The sequence below is a fragment of the Malaclemys terrapin genome, chromosome 1 (assembly GCF_027887155.1).
Source record: "Malaclemys terrapin pileata isolate rMalTer1 chromosome 1, rMalTer1.hap1, whole genome shotgun sequence".
NCBI classification, from domain to species: Eukaryota; Metazoa; Chordata; order Testudines; family Emydidae; genus Malaclemys; species Malaclemys terrapin.
Genome location: NC_071505.1, coordinates 125,985,892 through 126,013,056, shown reverse-complemented (window position 1 = coordinate 126,013,056; position 27,165 = coordinate 125,985,892). Strand labels below are relative to the sequence as shown.

The following is a 27,165-nucleotide window of genomic DNA, read 5'->3' as shown; positions in this document are numbered from 1 at the left end:
CACCATTCGTTTTGACTTGAATGGACGTTCCATGTGTGAAAGGATGAAACAGCCCTAAAAACTTTCATTTGGGGGGTTCGCTTGTATTATACTTAAAAACTAAGGGTCAGATTCTCAGCTGGTGTAAATCAGACTCATTGGCTTCAACAGAGCTATGCTGATTTATACCAGCTGGGAATGAAGTCCTAAATTTTCAAAAGCAACTCCGTTTTTGAGAGCATAACTTAAGACACCTTAAAGGGCTTCGAGTTTCAAAACATGTTAACCACCTACTCTCTGAAAATCAGATGCCTTAAAGATGTTCCAATTTGGACAACCTTAACACAGATGCACCCCAAATCACCGGTGAGTTCTGAAACCAGATGTATCAGTCTGTGCATCTTCAGAAAAGTTCTAGTTGCCCTGCTATACAAAAGCTATCTATGGCCTCAATCCTTTGTGGGTAGAAGTTGCACTGAAGGGCCCCTAGGAACCTCTATTTTGCCCCTTATATAATGATGTGTGCCATATATAAGAAACACAGCCCACATTGAGATGTTAAGTGATGGAGAAAAGTGGAGAATTGTAACAATGATAAATAAATTGCACGTGCAGCATGCAATAGATGAATTGACATTAAAACTTTATTAAAATTGAAGAAAAAAATAAAAAGCCACAGCCAGAGGGAAAAAATAGCCACCGATGCCTGCATGTTAGGGATCAAAGCTGTGCAGAAACAAAGACAAAAAGTTTGGCAATAAATGTGCTGACAGTTCCATGGCGGAAAAGTTGCATTTGAATGGTCAGAAGAAGGTCTCTGGGCTCTCTGATTTGCTGCTTCATGACCACAATACCACTGTAGTTGTTCACTTTTTTTGTGGTGAAAAAACCCTCCTCGTTCCCGCTGATGATGGACAGCAGAATTTTATCCCCAGGGACAGCATTGGAAGGGCCCATGCGGAAAATGTCGGTAGGTACTTGAATGTTGGTAGGAAAAGAGAGGTGATAGGAGGTTATTCTCAAAGGCAGGCTCTGGCACTCCTTATTTTCATTACAAGGCAAGCGCTCACAGCGACTGCAAGAAAAGTGAGAACACAAGACAAGAGGAGGATTAACGTACATTTAGCAAGCGTGGTAGCAAAGGAAGGGGCAGTGGGGTGAGAAATGATATGCTGACTTGCACACTGTATCTATTCTCCAATATGACTCAATCATAATGCAAACAGACATTCATTAAATAAGTATGCACTTGTTTGTAGTTTGTGTTTTTAGGAGAGAGTTATACCACTTCTAGAAGAGTTGCCCTTTCCTCACACTGACTGATATGCTAAACTAGAAAGGAGTCTGAGACTCCTTACCATGGGTGAAATGTTATCTGAACTTAGCCTTCAATTGTCTAGGATCCTCTTTAACAGAGCTTAGCTTCTTTCAAAAACAGTAGATTTTTGTTTTGTGGTCTCATGCCTAGCAAACAAAGGCCTATGTTTTCCCAAGTGACTAGTGAATTCGGGGTGCCCAAGTTCTTGAGATACCTTATAGATCCCTGGTTTTATGAAAGTGCAAAGTATCCACTCTCTGAAAGTCTCAAAAGTTGAAGGCACCCAAGATCACGTCTATTAACTCATGGCAGTGCAGAGGAAGACTCCTGACCCTAACCATGACAATTTGGCCAATTTACTTTGAAGAGGAACTTCTTCCAGATCCTAGCAGGGTGATCAGTGCTACCCTGTGTAACCAAGAGAAACAGCTCAACTCCATGTATAACATTTCTAAACAGGCACCAAAAACCAGACCCAATAACGTTGTTTCTCCAGCCCATGCCCTGGACCAATAAACCTCACACTTACAGACCTGACTCAAAAGGAAATATGAATGGGAAAAATCTCAGTATGTTGCTAGTAGTCTCCCAGACCTGTGCTGACTGCTTTTTTTCTTCCCCCTCCAACTCCCAGCCTCCATACCACACCACATCCATCTGACCGTGAATCTGCCAATCAGGGCCAATCCTGCCCACAACAAAATGCTGGCCAGTCAGGGTGGCAATGGATTGGTGGCCCTAGTCCCACCAGGGGCACTGCAAGTCATGCTCCCCGCAAAGGTAGCAATCTCTTTCCTTTCAGCTACTGAAATAGGTGAAGCTTCTCCTGTAAAATATGACAGACGGGCATACACATTAACATTCATAGCTAATGGGGAATATTATCGTATGCTAACATGTTAATCAGAATCTGCATATGTCATCTGGTGGGTTTGGAACTGTATTTATAGCATTAGAGATTCACCTAAAATGAAGGCTGATTTGAAATTCAGACTAAAAATAGACCCAAACCACCAAGTTCAGTTCTGGATCTGAACTTCTCCATGTCCAAGATCTTAGGATCCAGGGTTTTGTTCCAGACCGCGATAGAGTTAGGGGAAAGACGTGATATTCTGTTCTGGATATTTAACTTCCGCAGAGTTTGCGGTTGTTCAGATACAGCAGTAAAGTTCAGGCTCATCTTATGCACAGCCATTCATCAAGTAAAATTATATGTGACATTTACTAAACTCAATGAGAAAATGAAATCCACGTTTTGGGGTTTTTTGTTTTTAAGTGAGTTAACCCAGTGCGTTGCCATCAAAACATGCAACTCATGTCCTGTGTATGCTTCCAAAGCTGATAAGTACTACATTATTTATTTGCAAAAAATGTTGTTTGCAAGGGCTGCACTCCACTGAAGATTTGCTCAGGCACAAAACCATTACTTGCTTCCTGCCTCGTCCCACTGAATGCTTGGTAAGAAATGTGAGCACCTACTCCATTTCTTCCTATTTGATGCAACAAATAGGCTCCTTACAGGCTCAGATTATATAAATCATAAATCTCTGAGCAAGCCACACTATGCTTTTTGCACATCACCAATGTGAGATGGCCTTGTGCATTTTAGGGCCCTTTGAGTGTATGCAGATTGAATATTGTTGGCAGACTAATTATTTTTAAAAAGCAAGATCAAGAGCATTCTGGGTTCCTGCCGGAACACACAGTATAGTCATGTTCACAACAGGCCACTAACCTGTTGAACAAAGCGTGTTTAATTACATCTAAAACCTGAATCCTCAAAGACTTAATAATGATAAATAATAATAATAACTAGCTCTTATGTACAGCTTTTCATCTTTGGAGCTCAAAAGGAGGTCAGTATCATTATCCCAATTTTGCGGGATTCCCCAGTTTATAGGGAAACTAAGGCAGAGAGAGGAAAGTGACTTGGCCAAGATCACCCAACAGGCTAGTGGTAGAACCTGCACATGCTTATTTTATTCATGTGTGTAAAGAACAGGCATAAGTTGAGGCCTAATTGTGCCTGACTGCTCTTATGATATTTAAACTATATATTGGTTTTTGCATTTTTTCCATAGCGCACAATTAATTTCACTTAAGAAAATTCATGGCATTTAATCTGGTGTTTTTTTGTTTTTGTTGTTTGGAAACGTTGTTAGAAAGGTAAGATGCTAAGTATGAAATCATGGAGAATTTTCCTTCATACAGGTGGCTTTTTGGAAGCATTTACACGTGCATACGCATGCAGAAGGATACAGATGATCCACTCTTCTGCTAAAGTCAAATGAATTTTAAAATAAAAGTTCATGTAAAAAAAAAGCTTATTGAAAGGACATTCTGCTGATTCTGAAATGTTATTTGTGGAGACATATGTCTGTGGCTACGAAGTTAGAATTATTTAAAATTCAAGACCTTTTATCTTATAGTTTGGTGATCCACCCTCCACGCTGCAAACTTCTCTGTGGGTTTAGTGAATGTGTACTGACCGTTCCATCAAATAGCCGCAAAGAATAGTTAGCAAATATTATTGCATTCAAAGTACCAGAGTTCAATCTGGAGTCATGCCCCACAATAACAGTAAACAATGAGTATCTAAATCCCAATGTACTTTCTAGGCCCAACGTTAAATTCTTCCCTTCTGCGGGTAGAAGAAAATCATACAGTGGGCAATTTAACAACCTAGTGCTAGCAAACGAGCAGACCAAGACCAGGGGTGTATATCCAACTCTGTGGTATTGCACTATGGATTAGCTGGCCATAGCGTTATTGAATCCTGCTATCACTAAGTGTCGCTGTGAGTAAAAACACTAAGGAACCTATTTAAAGGAAGGGTTGGAGAAGGGGAGGGATCTGGATACCAGAGAAAAAATGAAAACTGGTGTAGCAGAGCAAAAATAAAACTGCCTAGAGTGGAGCAGTTCTGAATAGCTCTTTATAATTCCTGAAAACCTCTGCAATTACGTTAGAAGCATGGCCCTGAAAAAATAAACATACAATTATTAAAATATTGCAAAAAAACTATGCCTGGTTCCACTCAATTATTTTAGATCGCTGTTTCAGATTTGTTTTTCTTTTAAAATGATATTACTTGACTTAACATTGATCATAAACATTACAGAGACCTTTGTTTTTATGGGCAAAATATTGGTTCTTTAAAGAATAAACCCTCTGCCAAACAATAAAGAGACTTTATTTTTAAGGAAATAATAAAGTATTCTATATCAAGGAAATTGTTAGAAGAGAAATTGTTATGTTGTTCTTAGTTTCTGAGTCTCACTTTCACTTGATACAAAGGCTACTTATACAATTATGATGAAAAGAGTTAAGTACATAAACTCCTCATGCACTGATGAGAGAGTACCTAGATCCTTTCGATGTAAGGCTTTGTACTCAGCAATGGATCTATGGCTCTGTAATTTATTCCACAAATAGAACCCATATCAATATGCTGAATGAAGGACCTGGTGGTACAACCAGTGCTGAAATTTGGCTCTGTTTTTGTGTGTTTATAGGGTGCATATCAATCTCTGCACTCAATAGAGGCATGTTAGAGTCCTCTACACAAGCATGTTGCTATATCCCCATGTCTTCACTATTTGAGTTGGAAGAGTCACCTGACATTGGGCATGGTTTGACCAAGGGGGTAGACTCAGCTCAAAACAACACTAAACAGTATAACATCAAAAAAAAGTTTTGCTTGTTTGTTTGGGTGGAGAGTTTGAAAGGATGTTTATGCCAACCTTAGTTGAAATAACTTGGGTTCTTCAGTATCTGCCACTCTCTGTTCACGAGAGAGCTTACTTAAGAACAAAAGAACATAAGAATGGCCATACTGGGTCAGACAAATGGTCCATCTAGCCCAGTATCCTGACTTCCAACAGTGGTAGGTGCCAGGGCCTAAATGGAGGGAATGAAAGGAACAGGGCAATTTATTGAATGGTCTATCTGCTGTCATCCTGTCCTAGCTTCTGAAAGTCAGAGATTTAGGGACACTTAGGGTACGTCTATACCCAGCCGCTAGTTCGGCGGCTGGCAATCGAACTTCTGGGTTCGACTTATCGCGTCTTGTCTGGACGCGATAAGTCGAACCCGGAAGTGCTCGCCGTCGACTGCGGTACTCCAGCTAGACGAGGAGTACCGCGGAGTCAACGGGGGAGCCTGCCTGCCGCGTGTGGGCCAAGGTAAGATCGAACTAAGGTACTTCGAACTTCAGCTACGTTATTCACGTAGCTGAAGTTGCGTACCTTAGTTCGATTTGGGGGGTTAGTGTAGACCAAGCCTTAGAGAATGGGACTGTGTCCCTGACCATCTTGGTTTATAGCCATTGATGAACCTATCCTCGATGAATTTAGCTAATTCTTTTCTGAACCCATTTATACTTTTGGCCTTCACATCCCCTGCCAATGAGTTCCATAGGTTGACTGTGTGTGGAATGAAGAAGTACTTCCTTATGTTTGTTTGTAAACCTACTGTCTATTAAAGTGCACTCTATTTATAAGAATCACTGATATAAGAATCAACCGCATATAGTGACTGAAACCACTGGGACAAAATCATTTCTATACTAACTAAAATACTCCACTTGTAAGAATCAACCGTGTATAAGAATCAAATCATTCGGGACAGATGTGATTCTTAATAAAGGAGTGCACTGTAATTTCAGTGGGTGACACCTGGTTCTTGTGTTATGTAAAGAGGTAAATAACACTTTCTTAATTCACTTTCTCCACACCATTCATGATTTTTTAGATCTCTATCATATCCCTCCTTTGTCATCTCTTTTCTATGATGAATAGTCCCAGTCTTTTAAATCTCTTTCCTATGGAAGCTGTTTTTTGTTGCAATTCTCTGTCCTTTTTTCAATTCTAATACACCTCTACCCCGATATAACACGACCCGATATAACATGAATTCGGATATAACGCGGTAAAGCAGTGCTCCAGGGGGGGAGGGGGGGCTGCGCGCTCTGATGGATCAAAGCAAGTTCGATATAGCACGGTTTCACCTATAACGCGGTAAGATTTTTTGGCTCCCGAGGACAGCGTTATATTGGGGTAGAGGTGTATATCTTTATGGAGATGGGGTGACCAGAACCACATGCAGTATCCAAGGTGTGGGCATACCATGGATTTATATAGTAGCATTATGGTATTTTCTTATTATCTACCTCTTTCCAAGTGGTTCATAACATTGATAGGGGGTTTTTTGGACTGCCCCTGAACATTAAGCAGATGTTTTCAGAGAACTATCCACAATAACTTCAAGATCTCTTCCTTGAATGGTAACAGCTAATTTAGACCCCATTATTTTGTATGTATAGTTAGGATTATGTGCATTACTTTGCATTTACCAACACTGAGTTGATGAATAACTCATTAGGTGAGTTGTTTCATAATAGCCAGACTCATTAGAGCCAGATACATTTCATACATACACAATGCCCAGATACATTAGAGAGCCAAATGTAGACTGGAAAAGCTTGTAATGTAATTAGAACACAGGGCAAACCATCAGAACACTTAAGTTCTACTTTCAGCTATGCCGTGGACTTGTTTGACCTTGTACAAGACATTTAAACAAAGATTTTTCTCTGCTTGCTTTGTCCCTTTAAAGCATCAGTCATATCAAATCTGGCTTGCCCTGGTTTTGATGCAAGACTTTGGGATGGGGAAGGTGTGTGTATCTCAGAACATGCATGTGTCTCAGAACATGCATATGGTCAGCTCTTCCAACTAATGCAAGGTGTGAGTTACTGAATCTTTAACAAGGATGTCCTTTCTCCAAAAATGTCTGTTAGTCTTTGGAAGCAAAGAGGTTTTTATGAAAGCAAACAGAAAACCAAAAACTTCAGTCTGATTTAAAAAGCCCTTCCATCTAACTTGCTCAGCTTACAGCTTCCTGACTCTTGTGATGTTACAATAAATTGTTTCCAAAATTTCATAAACTTTAAAAAAATAACTGTCACCCCTGCCTCATTCAGTGCATAGGCTAGATGGTGCTCACTGAATGATCAGCTATTCAATATTTTGTTTTCTCCTCACTATTCAGTGTGTGGCCTTAGGCCTTATTTACTGCACACTAGTCAAACCCTGCTCTGAAGACAGAATTATTAATTCCCTCATGGGCTTTTTCTATAGCACTCATCACTATAATATCTGAGTGCTTCACAAACATTAATATATCTTCAGAACTCCCTTGTGTGGTGAGAGGGTGGTATTATTTCCATTTTACTTATGAGGACCACAGAGAGATTTGAGAAGAAAGTTTCCAGTAATTTTGGGCAGGGCCAGCTCTGGCTTTTTTGCCGCCCTAGGCAAAAAAGCCACCCGCCCGCCTCCCTCCTCCCCCCAGCGCGGCAGAGGAGGGCACCGAGCCCGGCCGCGGGCCCGCAATCCCCGACCGGCCAGAGCGCCAGGGGGAGGGCGGAGAGTCCCCGGCGGCCAGAGCACCGAGGGGAGGGCGGCGAGCCCGGCCGGGGCTCTCCGCTCTCCCCGGCGGCCAGAGTGCCGGGGGTAGGGCGGCGAGCCCGCCGCGGCTCTCCGCTCTCCCCGACCGGCCGGAGCACTGAGAGGAGGGCGGCGAGCCCGGCCAGGGCTCTCCGCTCTCCCTGATCAGCCAGAGCGCTGCGGGCAGGGCGGCGAGCCCGCTGCGGCTCCGCTCTCCCCGGCGGCCGGAGCGCCGCGGGGAGGGTGGCAAGCCCAGTTGCGGCCCCACTCTCGGGCCGGAGCGCCCCGCCACGCCGCCCCCCTCCAGGCGCCGCCCCAAGCACGTGCTTGGTGGGCTGGTGCCTGGAGCCGGCCCTGATTTTGGGTGCCCAATTTGAAATGACTAGATTTGATTTTTCAAGGTACTTAGCATAATACAGTACTTCATATGTTCAAAGCACAGCTCCCAATGACTTCAGATGCAGCTGTGAGTGCTCAGCTGTTCTACAAATCAGACAAGTCTCTAGTAAGGCACTGAGAAAACAAAGGAACACACTATTAGTGACCCTGTGCAAAATGTTTAATTTCTGTGCCTGGCCTAGCATCACATAGGAACACAGAGGCAGGGATAGAATCCAGTACTCCATGGGATCTTTCAACTGCCTTCATTATGAGATCCTCTTTTCTCTTCCTGCAGAGTCCCCGGTCTCATTTATTTTACACCTTCTAACTTCTGCAAAAATGAGGCAGGGGTCCTACTGACAACTGCCTCCTTTATCTCGCAACCCTGATTTATCCCCAGAGCAGTTCATCCTGTGCACTTAATGAGGCAAGGGTCCTGAGGAAAAAATAGTATGTGATCATGTAATTAAAGACTGGGTCATAATTAAGGCTGCGTTTTAGTCACGGGTATTTTTAGTAGAGCTGTCAAGCAATTAAAAAAATTAATCGTGATTAATCGCACGATTAAGCGCACTGTTAAACAATAATAGAATACTATTTATTTAAATATTTTTGGATGTTTTCTACATTTTCAAATATACCTATTTCAATTACAACACAGAATACAAAGTGTACAGTGCTCACTTTATATTTATTTTTATTACAAATAGCTGCACTGTAAAAAGCAAAAGAAATAGTATATTTCAATTCACCTAATACAAGTACACCTCTACCCCGATATAACGCGACCCGATATAACATAAATTCAGATATAACGCGGTAAAGCAGTGCTCCGGGGGGGGGGGGGGGGGGGGCTGTGCACTCCAGTGGATCAAAGCAAGTTTGATATAATGCAGTTTCACCTATAACACGGTAAGATTTTTTGGCTCCCAAGGACAGCGTTATATTGAGGTAGAGGTGTACTCTAGTGCAATCTCTTTATCATGAAAGTTGAACTTATAAATGTAGAATTATGTACAAAAAAATAACTGCATTCAAAAATAAAACAATGAAAAAAATTAGAACCTATAAGTCCACTCAGTCCTACTTCAGCCAATCGCTCAGACAAACAAGTTTAGTTATAATTTGCAGGAGATAATGGTGCCTGCTTCTTGTTTACAATATCACCTGAAAGTGAGAACAGGCATTGGCATGGCACTGTTATAGCCGGCATCGCAATATATTTACGTGCCAGATGCGCTAAAGATTCATATGTCCCTTCATGCTTCAACCACCATTCCAGAATATATGCATCCATGCTGATGACGGGTTCTGCTCGATAACGATCCAAAACAGAGCGGACCGGCACATGTTCATTTTCATCATCTGAGTCAGATGCCACCGGGAGAAGGTTGATTTTCTTTTTTGGTAGTTTGGGTTCTGTAGTTTCTGCATCGGAGTGTTGCTCTTTTAAGACATCTGAAAGCATTCTCCACACCTCATCCCTCTCAGATTTTGGAAGGCACTTATCTATCCTTAGAAATCTCACATTGGTACCTTCTTTGTGTTTTGTCAAATCTGCTGTGAAAGTGTTCTTAAAACAAACGTGTACTGGGTCATCATCCGACACTGCTATAACATGAAATATATGGCAGAATGAGGGAAAAACAGAACAGGAGAAATACAATTCTCCCCCAAGGAGTTCAGTCACATTTTTTTAATTGAGCATCATCAGCATGGAAGCATGTCCTCTGGAATGGTGGCCGAAGCATGAAGGGGCATATGAATGTTTAGCATATCTGCCACGTAAATACCTTGCAACGCCAGCTACAAACGTGCCATGCAAACACCTGTTCTCACTTTCAGGTGATATTGTAAATAAGCAGCAGTCGGCAGTATTTCCCGTAAATGTAAACAAACTTGTTTGTCTTAGCGATTGGCTGAACAAGAAGTAGGACTGAGTGGACTTGTAGGCTCTAAAGTTTTAGATTGTTTTATTTTTGAGTACCGTTATGTAACCAAAAAAAAAAATATCTACATTTGTAAGTTAGTTTCATGATAAGGAGATTGCACTTCAGTACTTGTATGAGATGAATTGAAAAATACTATTTATTTTATCATTTTTACAGTGCAAATATTTAATAAAAAATAATAATATAAAGTGAGCACTGTACACTTTGCATTCTGTGTTGTAATAGAAATCAATATATTTGAAAATGTAGAAAAATTTCCAAAAATCTTTAATAAATTTCAATTGGTATTCTATTGTTTAACAGTGCAATTAATCACATGTAATTTTTTTAATCACAGTTAATTTTTTTGAGTTAATCGCGTGAGTTAACTGTGATTAATTGACAGCCCTAATTTTTAGTAAAAGTCACGGACAAGTCACGGGCAGTAAAAAAAATTCACGGCCCATGACCTGTCCATGACTTTTATTATATACCCCTGACTAAAACGTGGGCGGTGGGGGCCTGAGGGAGGGCAGCCCGGGTGCTGGGGGGGAAGCAGCAGGCGGCAGCGTGTGGCCCAGGACCTCTGCTGGTGCAGGGGGGAAGAAGGGGTTGGTGGGGCAGGCAGGCTTCCTACCTGACTCCACGCCTCCCTCCCCCAGCAGCAGCAGCAGCAACAGAGTTTGGGAGGGGGCAGGGACACGGGATGGGGTGAGGCGGGCTCTGGGTCGCGCTTACCTGGAGGGCTCCCTGGAAGCGGCGACATCCCCCTTGCTCAGCTGCTAGGTGGAGGCATGGCCCCCTCTGCCCTGTCCCTTCCAGACTGTCCCAGCCCTGTCTCTTCTCCACCCCTAGCTCCTTGTTCCAGTTCCATTCTCCTTTCCTGCCCAGTCTCAGTCACCAGTCTTGAAGGCTTCTCATCTCAGTCCCAATCTCCTTGCCCAGCCAGTACTGGTGTTCCCTCTCTGGGCTTGCTGTCTGAATTTCACTCTCCTCCTCTGTATACCAATTCCCAGTCTCATTGTTCAGCCAGTCCCATTCCCCCCTACCCAGTGACTCCCAGTCCTAGTCTCTCTCCCTGGGTTCCTCATCCTACCTTAGTCTCTTAGTATCACTGGGAAAGAACTAGGATTGGTTGCTCAATCCTGTAAACTCCTCATCTGATCCCAGCGTGCTCCTGCCCACAGCCAACTGACTCCCAATCCCACTCCTCCCCCACTCCCTCTATTTCCCTCACCAGCTTCCACTCCCAGTCTACACTCAACCTCCCCCCAGTTTTCTTGCCTAACCAGTTCCAATCTCCTCCCCTCAGCTCCCAGTCCCAGCCTCCCCTCTTCCACTCCCAGTCCCCACCTCACCCAGTCAGGTACAGTTTCTCTTCCTACACCCCTTCAGACTCCTTGTCCCAATCTGCTCTTTTGCCAAGGCCCCCCCCCCCCCCCAATGAAGCTTTTTCTCCCATCTGCATTAGAATCAGATGGCTTCCTTCTCCACGCCACCTTGGCATGAGTGAATGTGTGTGTGGGGGGGGTCATTGACAGCACAGCAGATACAGGCTCTTTGCCCTAAATTCAAGTCCCATCTCACCCTAAAGCGGTTGGGAACAGCCATTACAAGGTAAGACCTTCTGAGCCTCCAGCTATAGCCCTGGGGTGGAGCATGCTCAGGCCATCTGTAGCCTGAGCGCAAGCAGAGTCTGGTCAGCACTAACTGCTGTGAGGGGATGGAGAATGCTCAGTGAGGATGGAATCTTCAGATATTTTAGCTGCTAAAAATCAAAGACATCACTGCTGAGCATGTGTGAACAGCAAGTTTTCAAAGGCTTATAACTTGGCCAGATCTGGGTGGATTCTCATGGGGATAGTAAAAGGCACATCCCTGACACATTTCAAGTCCCTGCTCCAAAGTGTGGCAGTGCTAGAGCTGTTCAAAGAAAAGGTCAGACTTATTTTTTAACATGGTCAAAACAATGATTTCCTCCCCCTCTCCTTATTCTTGGAAACAGCTGAACCATTTTGACTGAAATTGCTTCACACTGAAGGTTTTGGAAAGATGCCTGGCATGGAAAATTTCAGCCCAAAGAGTTAAAGTTTGACAGTTATAAGCATCTGAAAAAAGGGTCTGACAATGGGAAATGATGGATAACTTTTAATAAATAATAATAATAATAAATAATAAATATATAATATATAGCTAGCCATAGCCTGATTTAGCGCACACTCCTGATAATCAGCCATAACCATTTTTTTCCCTTGGCTGTGCGATTACCAATGTTTGAATTAATTGTCACACAGAGACCCTAACTGTTATGCAATTCAGAAACAAAAAGTTTGTTAAGGGAGGTTCAGTATGAAGTACCCAAGCAAAAGCAAGATCAAGATCATGGGCTGTTCAGAAAGAGGAGTCAGTAAGAGTGAAATGTGGGCTGGAGAGAGAACTTGTTCACATGCTTCTCACAATTGACAGCCCATAAATGGGAAGGGAAAGACAAATGGAGAAAGACTAAAAGAAGAATGCAACGTGCGTTTGTGTGTCATGTTTATTTTTAAATTAATCTTGACACCAAGAATTTTCATAACCATAGAACTTTGCTAAATCATGTTAGTAGCCTATTACAAATGAGTGAATTTTATAAATTAGGATGTAATTAAACAAAAAAAAGAAATAAGGAATCTGTATCACAAAGCATTCTTTCTTCATTTATTTGGCAATGATAAAATTAATACCCACGATGTCACTTATATAGCACTTTGCATCTTTAGACTTTGATGCAAACACTAACAAACTAATCCTCACAATACTCCTCTGAGGTAAATAAGTGTTAGCCTCATTCCACAGATGGGACATAGAATATTAAGTCTTAGCTGAGACGTGGTGTGTGATGGAATCATGTCTTCTCATTGATTGGGAAGGGAATGACAGATTTATGACCACTGTGGCATGTCAGCCTCTCTCTCTAGCTGATAGAATAGAAACTTACCTGGGCAGGTGCACTTGGGAAGGTTGTGGAACAACCACATGGCCTTCAGAAGGAACTTCTTGATTGCTGATCTGCCATAAAGCAGGTGGGAAGGAGGAGGAGGAAGCCAGAATGAGTCCGGCCCTGGAGCAGCCATAAGCTTTGTCTACACTAGAGAAATTTTGCAAAGATTTCTTCTTATCATTAGCACCATTACAGCTAATGTAGATGGGTTGCTAGCTGCCTGTGACATTTTATACACCATGCTGATTAGATCTTCTCTGAGCAGCACAAAATGAAACAAATACTGGTAGCAGCCAACAGGTCTTCTACACCTGGGCTCCCAATCTTGCTAACAGTGGTGGAGATGAAGTGGTGTTAGCAGGGAGGGGAATTTTTGCAAAATTTCCATAGTATAGACAAGGCTTTAGAGAGAGAACTGCAAGGAAAATGAACCTTTCACTGAAATATAAAAGCAGATAAAGGGTTTGACTTAGCCAATCTGAGGGAAGAAAGGAGCTCCTGAGTCCAGTTGTGGGAGTGTTGGAATCTTGAGGCTAAACATGACCTCCACCACCAGGCTGTCCATCAGAAGCCTACGCTGATAACATCACCTTGTGCGTCCAACTTGGTGTCAATGAGTATGTGTCTCTCTCCATTTGGTGTTATTTGTGACTTTAAAACTTTTAATTCAAGAACCATGAGCCTGTCTCACATGTGGGAGAAAGACCATAATTGTGCGACTGATGGGGTTGGCAGATTGGAGAATTACAAATTTGCAATATGCTTAAATGATGGTGGCTTTAGGCCTGGGGAGATCCCCATCAAGCCAGCCTACTAGAAAATTGAATGTACTTACGTATCTCCTGATTTGCGATAATTTTCCGGGCATTCCAAAGAGAGACAGCGAAAACTGCCTTGGATGTTAAAGCAGGTCTCATTGAATAAGCAGTTATGTGTTTCTGCCACACACTCATTGATATCTGTCAAGTGGAAAAGATAAAAGGGATAAAAACACAAGCCATTCCTCTGCTTGTAGGCCCCAGATGAAGCTCACATGTTAGCTACCATGCAATACAGGGGAGCAACATGATTTTACTACTGGCTGGAAAAAAAACTCCACAAGCGGGTATTCCTCAGGGGCGGTGCATAAAAGATGGGTGGATTTATTGAAGGGATGTTGGAATATATGGTTTTCAGATTGTAAAACATGGCAGGACTGTTGGTTTTTTTTGTATTTTCTAAAAGCAAATGGCAGGGTTAATAAATGACAAATTTTGGTCAACAACCAAAATGTAAGGTATTTGGAGCCCCAATGGCCCCTCCCACATGCAGATAGTCTTCTACTGAGTGCAAGCATTGTGTCAGAAGGGGCTGGGATAGAAACAACAACACTGGGGCTAGCAATTGCTGCTGGAGGAACAACCCAACAGGCTGATGCTGGCCTCAGAGGCTAGATAAGAGAGGCTGAAAGAAAACTCTTGCTCCCCAAAATAAAAACAGCTAGGCAATCAGGGGGTAACAGGGAGGCTGCAGGCCTGCAAAGAAATATTCAGCAGCCTGGGTGAGAGGGGAGTGGGTTGGCAGACCTGTTACCATGCAGAGGTGACAGGTGGTGCTCAGACACTATGATGATTAAAAGTTGAAACAAAATTGTCTGACATTTACCCTTCCTTTGACTCCAGCCCTACGTGTGTGTGTGTGCTGTAAGTGTCCTGAGCCACACATTTATCTCAGATTATCATTATTACTTAATATTGATTCATCACAGCATCTGTAACATGCCAAAAATTTTATACAAGGAAGGTAAGTCCCTTCCCAAAGAGCTCACGGTTGAAGGCCAGACCTACAAATAGAGGTAGAGGATAGGGAAGAACAAATATACAAGTCAGCTTGATTCACTGTAGGCAGCATGGCAAAAGTTGGTCTTTTAATTTAGCAGAATTTAAATATGAATAGGGTGAGGCCTTGCAGATGAAAGCCACTAGGCTGCACCAGGAAGAGGGGAGTATGTCAAGTGAACTAAATGCTTTGTTTTGTGTATGGGGACAGTATGTCAGCCAAACGTATTAGTCTTTGGCACTAGAGTAAGTGCAAGCACCAGTCTCTGAAGAAACCATGTACTTTTCCTCCCTGGCTAGAATGAACAGTTAAGGGGAAACAGGTGAAAGGATTCTGGGTTTGTCAACATGAAAAGCTGTGCTTTACCTTTGCTCTGGTGCCTACCCATAAAACTGAACAATATTTGTTGTAAAGATTTAGCTATTTCTCCAACATAATCCCTAAATAGAAAAAATCCTATACATTTTATAGAGCGGGATTATATTTTTATTAAATACTTAAACCAACCCATTTAATTCTGTAGCATTAGCTGGGACCTAGTTCTCTACTGAATTTGATGGACTGGTTTAAAAATTCTGTAGAAAGAGTATTCTGTTACATTCTTTGGGGCCTTAGAGTAATTTCTATAGTATCCAATTTAATTATTATAGAACTATTAGTTTTGCCCCTACTGAATTCTAGTGGACATAGGATATCTACTAACTTGCCTGTAAGGCTATACGACAGACACATTTATGTTTCCCACCAATTAAAAATGCAATTAGATTTTTCCACAAGCTAACAATCAGATTAGATATTCCTGCACAGTTATTGAACATACCTTGGCAGTTTCGTGCATTGGTTGCCAATCTATAACCAGGAGAGGGACAGGTGCACTGAAAGCTCCCAGGAACATTACTACATCGATAAGAACAGATGTGCCCTCCAGTAGGTAAAGCACATTCATCAATGTCTGAAAAAGAAATCCCCACAATTTTTTTTAAACTCCTGTGAAGCTTGACTAGTTTGCAGCAGCTGTTCTGCTTTATGATAGTGTTGGGTTCAAGAAGCCACTAGCTTGTGACTCAGATTAGTGGGCTGGGACAAAAACACCCGCATAAAGGTAACAAGGGAAGTCTTGGGAAAATCAAAGGCAATATAGAGAACAAGAAGCCAAAAACATAGTTTTGCTATGTAAATAGATAATACATAGTGCTTTTCATCCACAGATCTCAAAGCACTTTACAAAGGAGGTAAATATCATTACCCCCAATTTACAGATGGGGAAACTGAGGCACGGGGACCTGAAATGATTTGCGTGATGCCATCCAGCAAGTCAGCAGCAGAACTGGGAATAGAACCCAGTGAAGAGAATCGCTGTCTAGTGCTCTATCCACTAGGCAACACTTCTTCCCTATGATAAATATTTGGGCAAGACTTGTTTATAACTTGCCACAAAAAGGGTGGTGAATAAAATACTAACTAGAATTTTTAGACATTTATTAAACGTGCTCCAGGATTCTCCAGTGATGAAAATGTGCAAACAACTTAGTTCCACAGCTGAAACCCACTTCCATGTGTACAAAAAGCCTCATACTAAATTTCAACAAAAACCAAAAACTCTCTCTGGCCTTCACATCATGAAAGCCAAGATATCTCCAGAGGCTTGGTGGCCTTATATGAGAACTCAGGTAGCATTTAATTGCCTATGAAAAGCTATGAAAACCAAATGATGAAATATTGTTTTTTAGTGGCATAAACTTAAGATATGTGGAGCTATTTCTTTTTGTTATAATGTCTCTGTTGTCATGGCAAGAACAAGAAAGGAATGCCCATCTCCCATCTTAAGAGATGCCTTTTTTGCATCCTTTGATTAAGTATTTCTTACCTTCACACGTGATTCCATCTATATCACTAAGTTGATAGCCCCGACGACAATAACATTGATAGGAACCATACACATTGGCACATTCTTGGCTACACGGGTTGCTCTCACATTCATTTAAGTCTGAAACACAAAAAATTATCTATAATTAGCACTGTAGATGTCTGCCTTTGTGGCTCCCAACCTGCAGGATTGGGGCCTACATTTCTAAAAACATTCATATTGACTAATCAAATGTCTTTATTAAATAACAATCACAAAAAATATGTATTAGTATTTGTGTCATTGAGCAAGCTGGCAATAAGGGGCAGGAGGAAGCTATGGCCCCCAATCCCCTCTGTACTACCTGTGGTGTGGCGGTGACATGGGAGGCAATCTGCAGTGTACTACCTCCTAGAAAGTTGCTGCCCATCATCATGTAATGTGCCAACACTGGGTTTGTGATCAGCAGTGAGAATCAAACCTACAGCTTGTGGATCTAAAAGCATGAGCCTCTTCTGCCTGAACTGAAAAGGCGATAGTAGCTCAAACCTCTATGTGATCCAGTCACTAGAGGAGGCCAGAGAGCCACACAGTGGAAGGGTGAGTTACAATTGTATTGTTTAATCACAACACTTGTATTCCACCTTGAAAATGACTACAGTGGACCCATTTCTTATGCCAGTTTAATTTAGTCTATAAGAAAACAAAGGAATCAGCCAAACAAGAATAGTAAACAAACTGAATATCTTTCTTCATCATTTTGTGCTTCTCTCTCTTTCTCTCTATCTACTCAGCTTACATAAATTGCATCCTTACCTTCGCATAACCTGCCACCAGTGGAAAGTTTGAAGCCCACAGTACAGCTGCAGTAAAAGGATCCAGGAGTATTCTCACATTTGTGAGCACAGAGACGACCTGAGTAGTGTCTACATTCATTAACATCTACAATGATAAATATGAATAGAAACCAATGTACAGACTTGCTTTAGTTAGCAGTCTAACAAATCACCATTTGATCACAGGAGTTTGATTTTCGTTCTCCGTATCTAAGTTTTACACTGGTGAGTGAATGAATTCTCAGAATGTTAGTCTGGAAACAAAGCTGGTTTTATTTATCATATCCTGGTGCATATCTAAATGTGATAAGCAAAAGAAGGCAGTTCTGTGATCTTTTAGAAGAATGTTTTCACTTTAGGTGCACATCATAAATATCATAAAACCAATTATGCACGCCTTCTCATGATCTTACCTTTTAACATTATTACATTTTAAGAATGCAAATGCACTTCTCTTCAAAATGTCAATAGCTCTTTAATACATTTTTGTACTTATACAAATCATGGAATAATCTAATGCGTTTTCAGATGAAAGAGTTTGTGAACAACTAATAAAATTATCCCTTTAATAAAATAAAATTATAAAATAAAACAAATAAAATGCCACAGTACAATGTTTAAGAAGAGCTTGTATAGTTGGAGTCAGTAGGTGGACCTTACCGATACAAGTTCGACTGATAGCCTCAAAATAATAGCCAAGTCTGCAGTCACAACGGTAACTGCCAGGGGAATTTATACAAACATGTCCATCTCCACATAGTTGGTTAGGTGACGAACACTCATCCACATCTAGAAGGAGAGGGAAATGAATGAAAGGAGGGTCTTGAGGTTAAAGATTAGGAGTGGAGGTAAAGCAATAAGTGCTCTGCTGCCAGCTCTGTCCCACACCCTTTAGTAACTCTCCCTACCTCAGTTTACCCATATGTAAAACATGAATAAAATACTTACCTCAATATTTGTAAAGTGTTTGAGATGGAAGACACTACTCCATACAGGCATGATCCAGCTCCCATTGAAGTCAATACCAAGGCTCTCCTTGCCGTCAATGAGAGCTGGAGCAGGACCTACAAGTGCAAATTATTACTACAGAACAAATATCCCTTGGATCCCATGTAATATGTGGTGTAGGGAACCTGGGCCAGATTTGAGTTTGGGCCAGCATAACTGTATTTGATCAAATGCTAAGCTAAAGCAGCTTTGATTTAGGTGATAAGGCACTGAAGTACGTCATGCACTTACCCTGGGCTTGTCCCCCACCTCCTTGCCCCCGAGTCCCTTTTCCCTTATCATGCTTACTAACTGTCACAAGGAATGAATGGAGATGCACAAGTGTGATTGATGATGATGATGAACCATTAATTATATTTAGCAAAGTGAGAATGGGCCCTATTCTGTTAGACAAAGTCTATTGTCAACTCCTTCCCACATGTCCTGCTTACAAAGAGGACATCTGCTTGTGGTCATGAATGGATTTTGCAAGAAAATGTCTGCCTCGAACTGGAATTTTCTACTATGACTTCAGTTCAAGATTCCAAATTATTGGTCCATAATGAGCTATAGCCAACACGCTGGAATCTCTAATTGGACAAGGATGGTCTCTGAGGCAGAGTAAGGGGATACTGAACCAAACAAAAGTATAACCATGCAGAAGGAAAAGGGGGCTTCTCTTACACCACCACCACCTGAAGTTGTAGCAAGCTCTCTTCTTTGGACCAGCCTCCAGAAAAGGAGAAGTAGAAGACTCCAAGCCTGAAGTCTACCACTCAGGGCTTGTCTTCACTACCAGGGTAAGTTGACCTAAGTTACACTAATCCAGCTACGGGAATAATGTAGCTGGAGTCAACATAGTTTAGGTCAATTTACCCCAGTGTCTTTACTGTGCTGCATCCACGGGAGACACTCCCCGGTCGACTTACCTTACTCTTCTTGGGTAGCTAGAGTACCGAAATCGACCGGAGAGTGCTCTACCATCGATTTAGCAGGTCTTCACTAGACTCGCTAAAGTGACACCCACTGCATCGATTGCAGCAGCGTCCCCGGTAGTGAAGACAAGCCCTAAGAGAAAAAAGAGACTCACCACCTCCTTGTAGATGAAAAAAAGTTCAAGTTATCTGCGACACTAGAACTAATTAAGACTACTCATGTGAATTAGACACTAAAAAAAAAAAAAAAAGGTGAGAGAGAGTTTTTTTATAGAGTTCAGAGACATTTGAATTCTCCAACATTCCATTACAGAGAGATAGAGAGAGCGACATCACTAACCTTTTCCCTAGGTAGACCCTAAAAAACCCGCAAGCATGTTATCTAATTATGACGATATTATTTTGGAATAAAAGCATGTTATTCCAAAACTTCTAAGTGCCTGATTTAAGAATCACTTCTGCATTTTTGTAAGAGTGTCAGAAAGATGCAGACATTGCAGTCCTGTGGGAAGGGAAATAAGCTAAGTAAATAGAGTCTAACCTAGGGTGTATATGCAGAGAAACTTAAGGCAGAACACTAAAGTAGGAAGCTAGTAAGAAATCATTCTAAGAGTTATACTTCCTTAAAACAAAGGCAAAAGTCAACTTCTGCTTTTAGCAGATTCTTAATGCAATTCATTATGTTAAAAGAAAGGTGTTCTTCGTTAACTTTCCTGTGAAGCATTGAAGTAATTCTTGTATTAACCTTATAAACCGATGTAATTACTGTGATTCAGGGATCCCCTGCATCAGGTATAAGCATAATAGTTCACCAAAGCTTGGCATGTGAGGTATCTACTGAGAGCTCGTAGCCCACAGTCATCATAATCATTGCAGAATGTATATACAGATAACATTTAAGGAGTTATGTAACTATACTAAAAATTATGTTCTTAAGGTCTTGGTGTTTAAGTGGGTCACCAGAAGATGACATATTTTGCAAATGCTCCTTTCGGGTAGGAGGCAGCAGACTCTTATCTCCCCATCTAGTCATTTGTGTATTGTATGAGGCCTATTTGCATACTGAGCCACAGGCAAAAGTAGTGACTGAAGTCTACAAGAGAGGAAATTCACAGGATGAAGCAAACAGCAGAGGGCATCCTATTTACGAATAAGAACAAAAGATAGGGCTGATCTATCCTGCGAGGCAAAGAAACACATTGGATCCTTCACCTCGGAGGCATGCTGACAGCACCACTGTCTCATGAAAAGAGAGAGTCACAGTCAATCTCACTGTGATAAGCTGCAAAGATTTTGGATAAGCAACATTCTACAAGACATGAGAGTGTCTCGTTAATTAAGTCTAACCCCTACACTATTTCAGTATATTAATAACATAAAAATGATGTTATTTTATATACAACCATTTGTTTCTAACACTTCTACTCACTATCACTTGAATCTCTGAGCTTTGTTAAATAAACTTAGGCTTGATTTCACTGTGAACATATCTAAGTGCTGTGCATCAAGCAAGGTGGTGAGCTGAGGTGTAGCTGCTAAGCTGGGATGCACTGCTCCTCTGGAGCACTGAATACTGCAAGTATCCCAGGGACCAGGGGCTGGACAGGCCAGGGAGATGCTCAGAGGGCTCAAGGATTGGAGTGCATCTATCACTAGCCTGTAGAAAAACAGCTGGACCTGCAGCACTTAGAGAGAAGGGCTTGTGTTGCCCATGGCCAGTGGAGTTGGGGAGTTGACCCTCGGCCGGCATAGACAAGGGCAGGAGCCAGCGAGGTGTCTGACAAGCCTGGGAAGTCAGGTAGTTTGAACCATTGATCAAATTTCAATTGTAACTTTAATTTGATCATTGTACTGTGTTTTATTTGATTAGCTTTAGGGAAATCAGAAGTAAATTAATTAGTGACATATCTGCTAAGCTTCATATTAGTTTGCTTTTTCTTTTAATAACTCCATAAAAACTAGATTGCATCCTCTCTCAATAATTCAATGTAGGAAAACAACCTATTTAGCAGTAAATACATTGAGTAGTTCCTGGACTTCAATTCCTGGGTTTCAATTATTGGATCACCACTATGGCAGGTCTCAAAAGAAAAAGCGAAGATGACACTATGTAAGAACTGTGCAAAGTAATTTTTATATAGCACTGAAGATATACATTGGGACAGATCCTCAACTGGTATAAAATTGTCATAGCTTCACTGAAGTTAATGGAGCTGTGACAATTTATAGTCAGCTTAAGATTTTAAGACCTGTTATGATGATTTACGTTGGACATAAGTGGCTCACGGGCCTTTTGCTGGTCTTCTGTACCGGAGTGAATATCACCCTTGCTACACTATTTCAGTATATTAATACAAGTAGCAGACAATGCCATTCTGCATGGTCATTATCACACAAACCTCCCAGAATATGGAGGTTCAGAAGTGATTTGAAGGAGGAGAGAGAGGGGATGTTTGCAATCCATCACTTGTGAGGGAGAGCAAGAAAAGAGTCAAGAGGAGGCTTTGGAAGTAGTTGTGAGAATGGCTTTGGTTGAGTGCAGGGAACAGACAGGTTAAGTGAAAAAGTAGATGTGTGCACATCATGTGTTCATTTAGCAGTTTTACTCCATTTCTGCTACTCACCTACACATCTTGTTCTTTCTTCATTGAGATGATAACCTCGTCCACAGTTTGGTACATTTCTTTGGCAGGTATATGAGCCATCTGTGTTAATGCACATCTGTCCAACTGGGCATGGCATGTTAATGCTTAGGCACTCATTGATATCTACGATGACATACAAATTCAATTAAAGAAAACCATCCTCAGTTTACAGACATTTTAAGGTAAGATACTATCCTTACACCCTTAATAGCTTGGGAACCAGCCCTTGAGAGCAGACACATATTTGCACAATTTAGTACACCAAAGTGGGAGATTTGCAAAGGCATAAAGGGCAGGTAATGCCCTAACAACATTGAAAGTCAATGGCAGTTGGGTGCATAACTCCTATTTGTGCCTTTGGAAATCTCCCCAAAATGCAGAAAATAAAAACATGAGCAAAAATGTAACCAACCACTTGTGCACAGAGACTGAAGAGTAGAAGTGCTTATTTGCAAACTAGTCATTTCTCCGTCATCCATGGAATGCCTTACTATTCTCCACAAATGGGCATTTGCTCACTTTTTGACTGTATGATATATGCTCCTCCCTGTCATAAAAATGTTATAAACTTAAAAGACCCTTAAAATGTAATGACATGAGACCAAAGCACCTCAGACTGCCATATCACCAGCTAAGCAGAGTGAGGACTTGCCAAGTATTTCAAGAGGAAATCTCCAAGGAAAGCCCAGCACATAGTGATGGTTCATTCAATGGCTGAAGTTAGAATTTAAGTAGTAGTCTAGTAATCATTGCTCCAGCATGCTGGTACCTGAGGCAGTGTGCTGTGAGAACAGGGAGAAGGTATGAAGACCTGACAGCATGTGGGCATAGCACTTTCTATAAGTGTACAGCATCCTAGCCAAATTCCAATTCAGTTTAGGTAATTGCCGGTCTAAAATTCCCCCTGTGGTTTCAGGTGAAAACCTTTTTCACTCTGTATCCTACATTACTATGCAGTGTTATGGTTTTATGGTTTACTGTCAAAGAGCTGATGTCTTCCATCCCAGAGTTAGTGTGGAATAGAGCAGAGTATCCACCTGGCTTAGGGCAGGATGACTCTGGATGGCCAGGCAGGAGTGGGATTGGTGAATCTGTACCAGAGTACGCTTTACTACCCCTCCCTGTAGCACATGCTGCTGAGCCATGCTCCTGCCTACCAGACCTCATTCTCTTGGGCACATAGAGCACCAGCAGACACTTCAGCCAGCTCTGAAGAGTGCAAGGAGAGTGTCCTACTTTGAACCTGTGGGTTGGAAAGGTAGGAAAGTTCCTGTTCTCTTTCCTGCTCAGCACAATACAGGGCAGCATTTGATGCATAGTTTGTGCAACCGACATGTGAAGTGTCTGAGGAATTCTTCTGGATGGACCGTGGAAGGCACTATAAGGGCCAGATTCACTGCTGGTGTAAAATGGTGTAGTACCACTGAAGCCAACAGATCCACACCAATTTACACCAGCTGATGATCTGTTCCTTGTGTCAGAGATTAGTCTTTAAGGGATAAGTTATCCGACAATACAGAACTGGCTTCATTTTATCAAGTATAATTTTACACACGGATAATTTTGTTTTCAGCCTTGTATTTTTCAAATGTCAGTTTTCAGAAAAGGAAGGAAGGTTGAAAGGAAAATGGGAGCTTGATCACATGCTACCTAATTGGCAAATCCTGTTGCTCAGCAGATTTCACGAGTCCAAAACAGGCTATGCTGCTGAGGGAATTTAAAGTTAAGTTGGGACTTGAAGTGCTACTATCATGAGAAGAGCTGATAGATTTGTAGGACACACCAGACAAATCTATTTAAAGCCTGTTGAAAGCCAATTATTCTGACATATATAGAATTCTAGTTTGTCAGGTTAGATCCTACAAATCCTAGAATGCAAAGTATTAATACCCTTAAACCCAACAGTTTCTATTCTGTCTTTCAAATTAAACCCCACTCCCATCATAATTGACCTTAATTATCATTCCGACCGGTAGTTACATTCTTTACCTGAGGTGGTAAAAATTCTTTCCTCTGAACTATTAATATATGGGAGCTGACTTGGGAAAGCAAGATCTGTTCTATGTAGCTGAACAAACCAGCAAAAGCAAATTCCATTGTAGAGGATACTCTTATGCTAAAGTAATACCAAGCATTGGACTTTCAGTTCTAAACAACGTTCTCGATGTCCACTGAAGGAAGGACAAGAAGTAATGGTTTAATCTGCAGCAAGGGAGATTTAGGTTATATATTAGGAAAATCTGTCTAACTAAAAGGGTAGTTAAGCTCTGGAATAGGCTTCCGAGGGAGGTTGTGGAATTCCCATCACTGGAGATTTTTTAAAACAAGTTGGACAAACACCTTTCTGGAATGGTCTAGTTTTACTTGGTCCCACCTCACTGCAGAGGGCTGGACTTGATGACTTCTCAGGATCCCTTCCAGCCCTACATTTCTATGGTTATGTAAAATCATTTGAATAAAGGGAGAGAAAGTATGTCAAAATGAATTAATATTTTTACAAATCCTGTGTTAGAAGCACATGATAAACAAAAAAGACTTATGTGCTTTTGAATATTTTACCCTACGTGACTGAGTGTCTAAGTCTCATTGAAAGTCAACAGGTCTTAGATTTTTACTGCCTAAGGCCTGGTCTACACTGCGGGGGGGGAGGGAAGGATCGATCTAAGTTACGCAACTTCAGCTACGTGAATAACGTAACTGCTGCCGCTCCCCTGTCGACTCTGCCTGCACCTCTCGGGGCGGTGGAGTACAGGAGTCAACGGGAGAGCACTCGGGGGTCGATTTATCGTGTCTAGACTAGACGCGATAAAACGACCCCCCCCCGGATCGATTGCTGCCTGCCGATCCGGAAGGTAGTATAGACATACCCTAAGTGTCTTTTGAAAAAATCAGACTTAGAATTCTAAATCACTTATGATCAAATTCTACTTTTAATGGGAGCAGGAAGATGATGTAATATATAAAGATGAACATCAGCATTAGGATTGACGTGGAAGGCTCAGACCTGACCCCGTGCAGCAGTATGTTGGCCTACGCACAACTCTAAGAATTCATTTAAGTGACAATATGTCTTACCAATACAGTTGCCTAGCGCATCTTGTATAAACCCATTCATGCACTGTAGCTTGGGTCGGCAACGGAAAGATCCCGGAGTATTCTGACAGATAAAATCGGGGAGGCAGTTATGAGTACCACTCTCACATTCGTCAATATCTGGTACATCACAAAAAAAAAATAGTTAGCAAGAGTTTTACACAAGTTTTTTTATTACACTTAAGATAGAGTTAGGAAACATAGGCCAAATTCATCCTGGGTGTAACTTCATTCATCATTTCAGTGTAGTTACACTGAAGATTAATTTGGCCCATTGTCTTTACTGGAATCTCACAGAACTAGGCAGCAGGCTAGTTCTCTTTATTATCTTATTAAACAACCAGATGACTTGCAATATTTTCACAGTGTCTGAAGCAGTATTTTCTAAGGCCCTGATTCAACAAGGCACTTAAGCATGTGCTAAATCCCACTGAAGTCAATCAGAGTTAAGAATGCGCTTAAATGCTTTTCTGAATAAAGGCCTAAATCCTGAAGTCCTTAATTTTATTAAATCCTCTCTCAGGTAAACTCATCAGGCTTCATTCTCATTTTACACTAAGGCCCCCCTACATCAGTCTGGCTTAACATGAAATGAAGTGTAATTTATGCTCACTTTAAGGCCCCTTTCCACTGTCAGAGTGGTGTAGAAGAGTCTGAGTGTAAATGCGAATGTAGATAATTGATTCTAAAAAGATCTTTGCCTATGTAAAAACAAAGTAAAGACTTCAGGTTTGAGCCTTATATTTGTCATGGGATAAAAATTCTTTGGAACGATAAAAAATGTAGGTATGTTTTAGCAAATTTTTGTGGGAAAGTAGCTCAGTGGGGGAAAAAATGAATTTAAATGTCATGAACATTGAAAATGTTTCCTGTAGGCTTAATAAACCTTATAGAAAAGCCTTCTAGTATTTAATAGGGATAAAACTGATAGACCTCTGTAATAAGGCAGAAGTTTTCTATTTGATTTTACATGACGGTTAAAAACAATAAATGAAGATCATCATTCTGTGTTAATTTTTTAAAAACTTTATCTTTTTTTCAATCAGATATATGAACATTCCATGCAAGTATTAACAAATCTTATTCATAACCTGTATTTGTTATCTTTAAAGGACCCATTTGTGTTTGGTCAACCTCTTATCTTCATCTGTGTGTTTATTTTGTTCAAACTCCAAAAAATGGTAACCAGACATTATAAAATGTACTTAATCCCGATATAAGGTGTCTGTCATTTTTTCCATCGAAAAGGCTTTCATATTTCCTCATGCCATTAATGTTGAAGGATCTGTCCTTTTTCAAATATCAGCTATCATACATCTGGCTGCTAGGTATTTTCCTTAAGGGAAAACATAATTTTTCAAAAGCTGTCAAAGCAATAGTAGAAATTTCTGTCCTGATAGTTAATATAATTCCAAGATGATAATTTGGGAACTCCTAGTAAGAGTTTCCAAAGCACTGACTAGAGGCTGCACTCCTCTTATTCCTATGGGAAAAGATTATTAATGCCTATAGGTGGAATTTTCAATGGCCTAAAACTGCTCTCTCATTTAAGTCAATGGGAGTTTTACCTTTGACTTCAAAGGGAGCCAAGTTAGGTCAACTGAACACTTCAGGGAAAAAAACACTAATTTAAAAAAAAAATTAAATTGTATCACCCCCTATCTCTCAGGGTTGGAAGGGACCTCAGGAGTCATCTAGTCCAACCCCCTGCTCAAAGCTCTAGTCCAACCCCCTCCTCTACAATATAATCTTACCCAAAATATAGGCCCAAGTAGCTGGCCTACATCCTTCAGGGGAGTAAAAAGCCCATCAAGACCATTCTCAGCTGCAGAGAGATGGATTGTTTTCCAGTGGAAGCCAAGACAAATTGGGTTTGTGGCTCATTTACATTTCCCCGAAGAAAGCACCTCAGGCTGAAGTGTTAGATGCTCATATTAGACTATACGACACATCTTCGCCTTCCT

At 41.3% G+C, this 27,165-nt stretch overlaps 1 protein-coding gene across 2 annotated transcripts in view; it reads right to left on the bottom strand.

The window, feature by feature from the left end:
* Nucleotides 1-27,165, bottom strand: part of FBLN1 (fibulin 1) — a 107,780-nt gene that overhangs the window by 39,797 nt on the left and 40,818 nt on the right. Inside the window, exons 8-15 of one of the 2 annotated variants that reach the window (XM_054038335.1) lie at nucleotides 25,184-25,321; nucleotides 22,088-22,231; nucleotides 18,202-18,330; nucleotides 17,522-17,647; nucleotides 16,727-16,846; nucleotides 15,680-15,811; nucleotides 13,877-14,000; nucleotides 606-1,054 (exon numbers count right to left, since the gene is read on the bottom strand). In XM_054038335.1, coding sequence (XP_053894310.1) covers nucleotides 700-1,054; nucleotides 13,877-14,000; nucleotides 15,680-15,811; nucleotides 16,727-16,846; nucleotides 17,522-17,647; nucleotides 18,202-18,330; nucleotides 22,088-22,231; nucleotides 25,184-25,321 — 1,268 coding nt within the window. In that variant the 3' untranslated portion in view covers nucleotides 606-699. Of the gene's footprint in view, nucleotides 1-605; nucleotides 1,055-13,876; nucleotides 14,001-15,679; nucleotides 15,812-16,726; nucleotides 16,847-17,521; nucleotides 17,648-18,201; nucleotides 18,331-22,087; nucleotides 22,232-25,183; nucleotides 25,322-27,165 lie in introns of those variants that run through there. The other variant, XM_054038325.1, reaches the window with a different exon arrangement.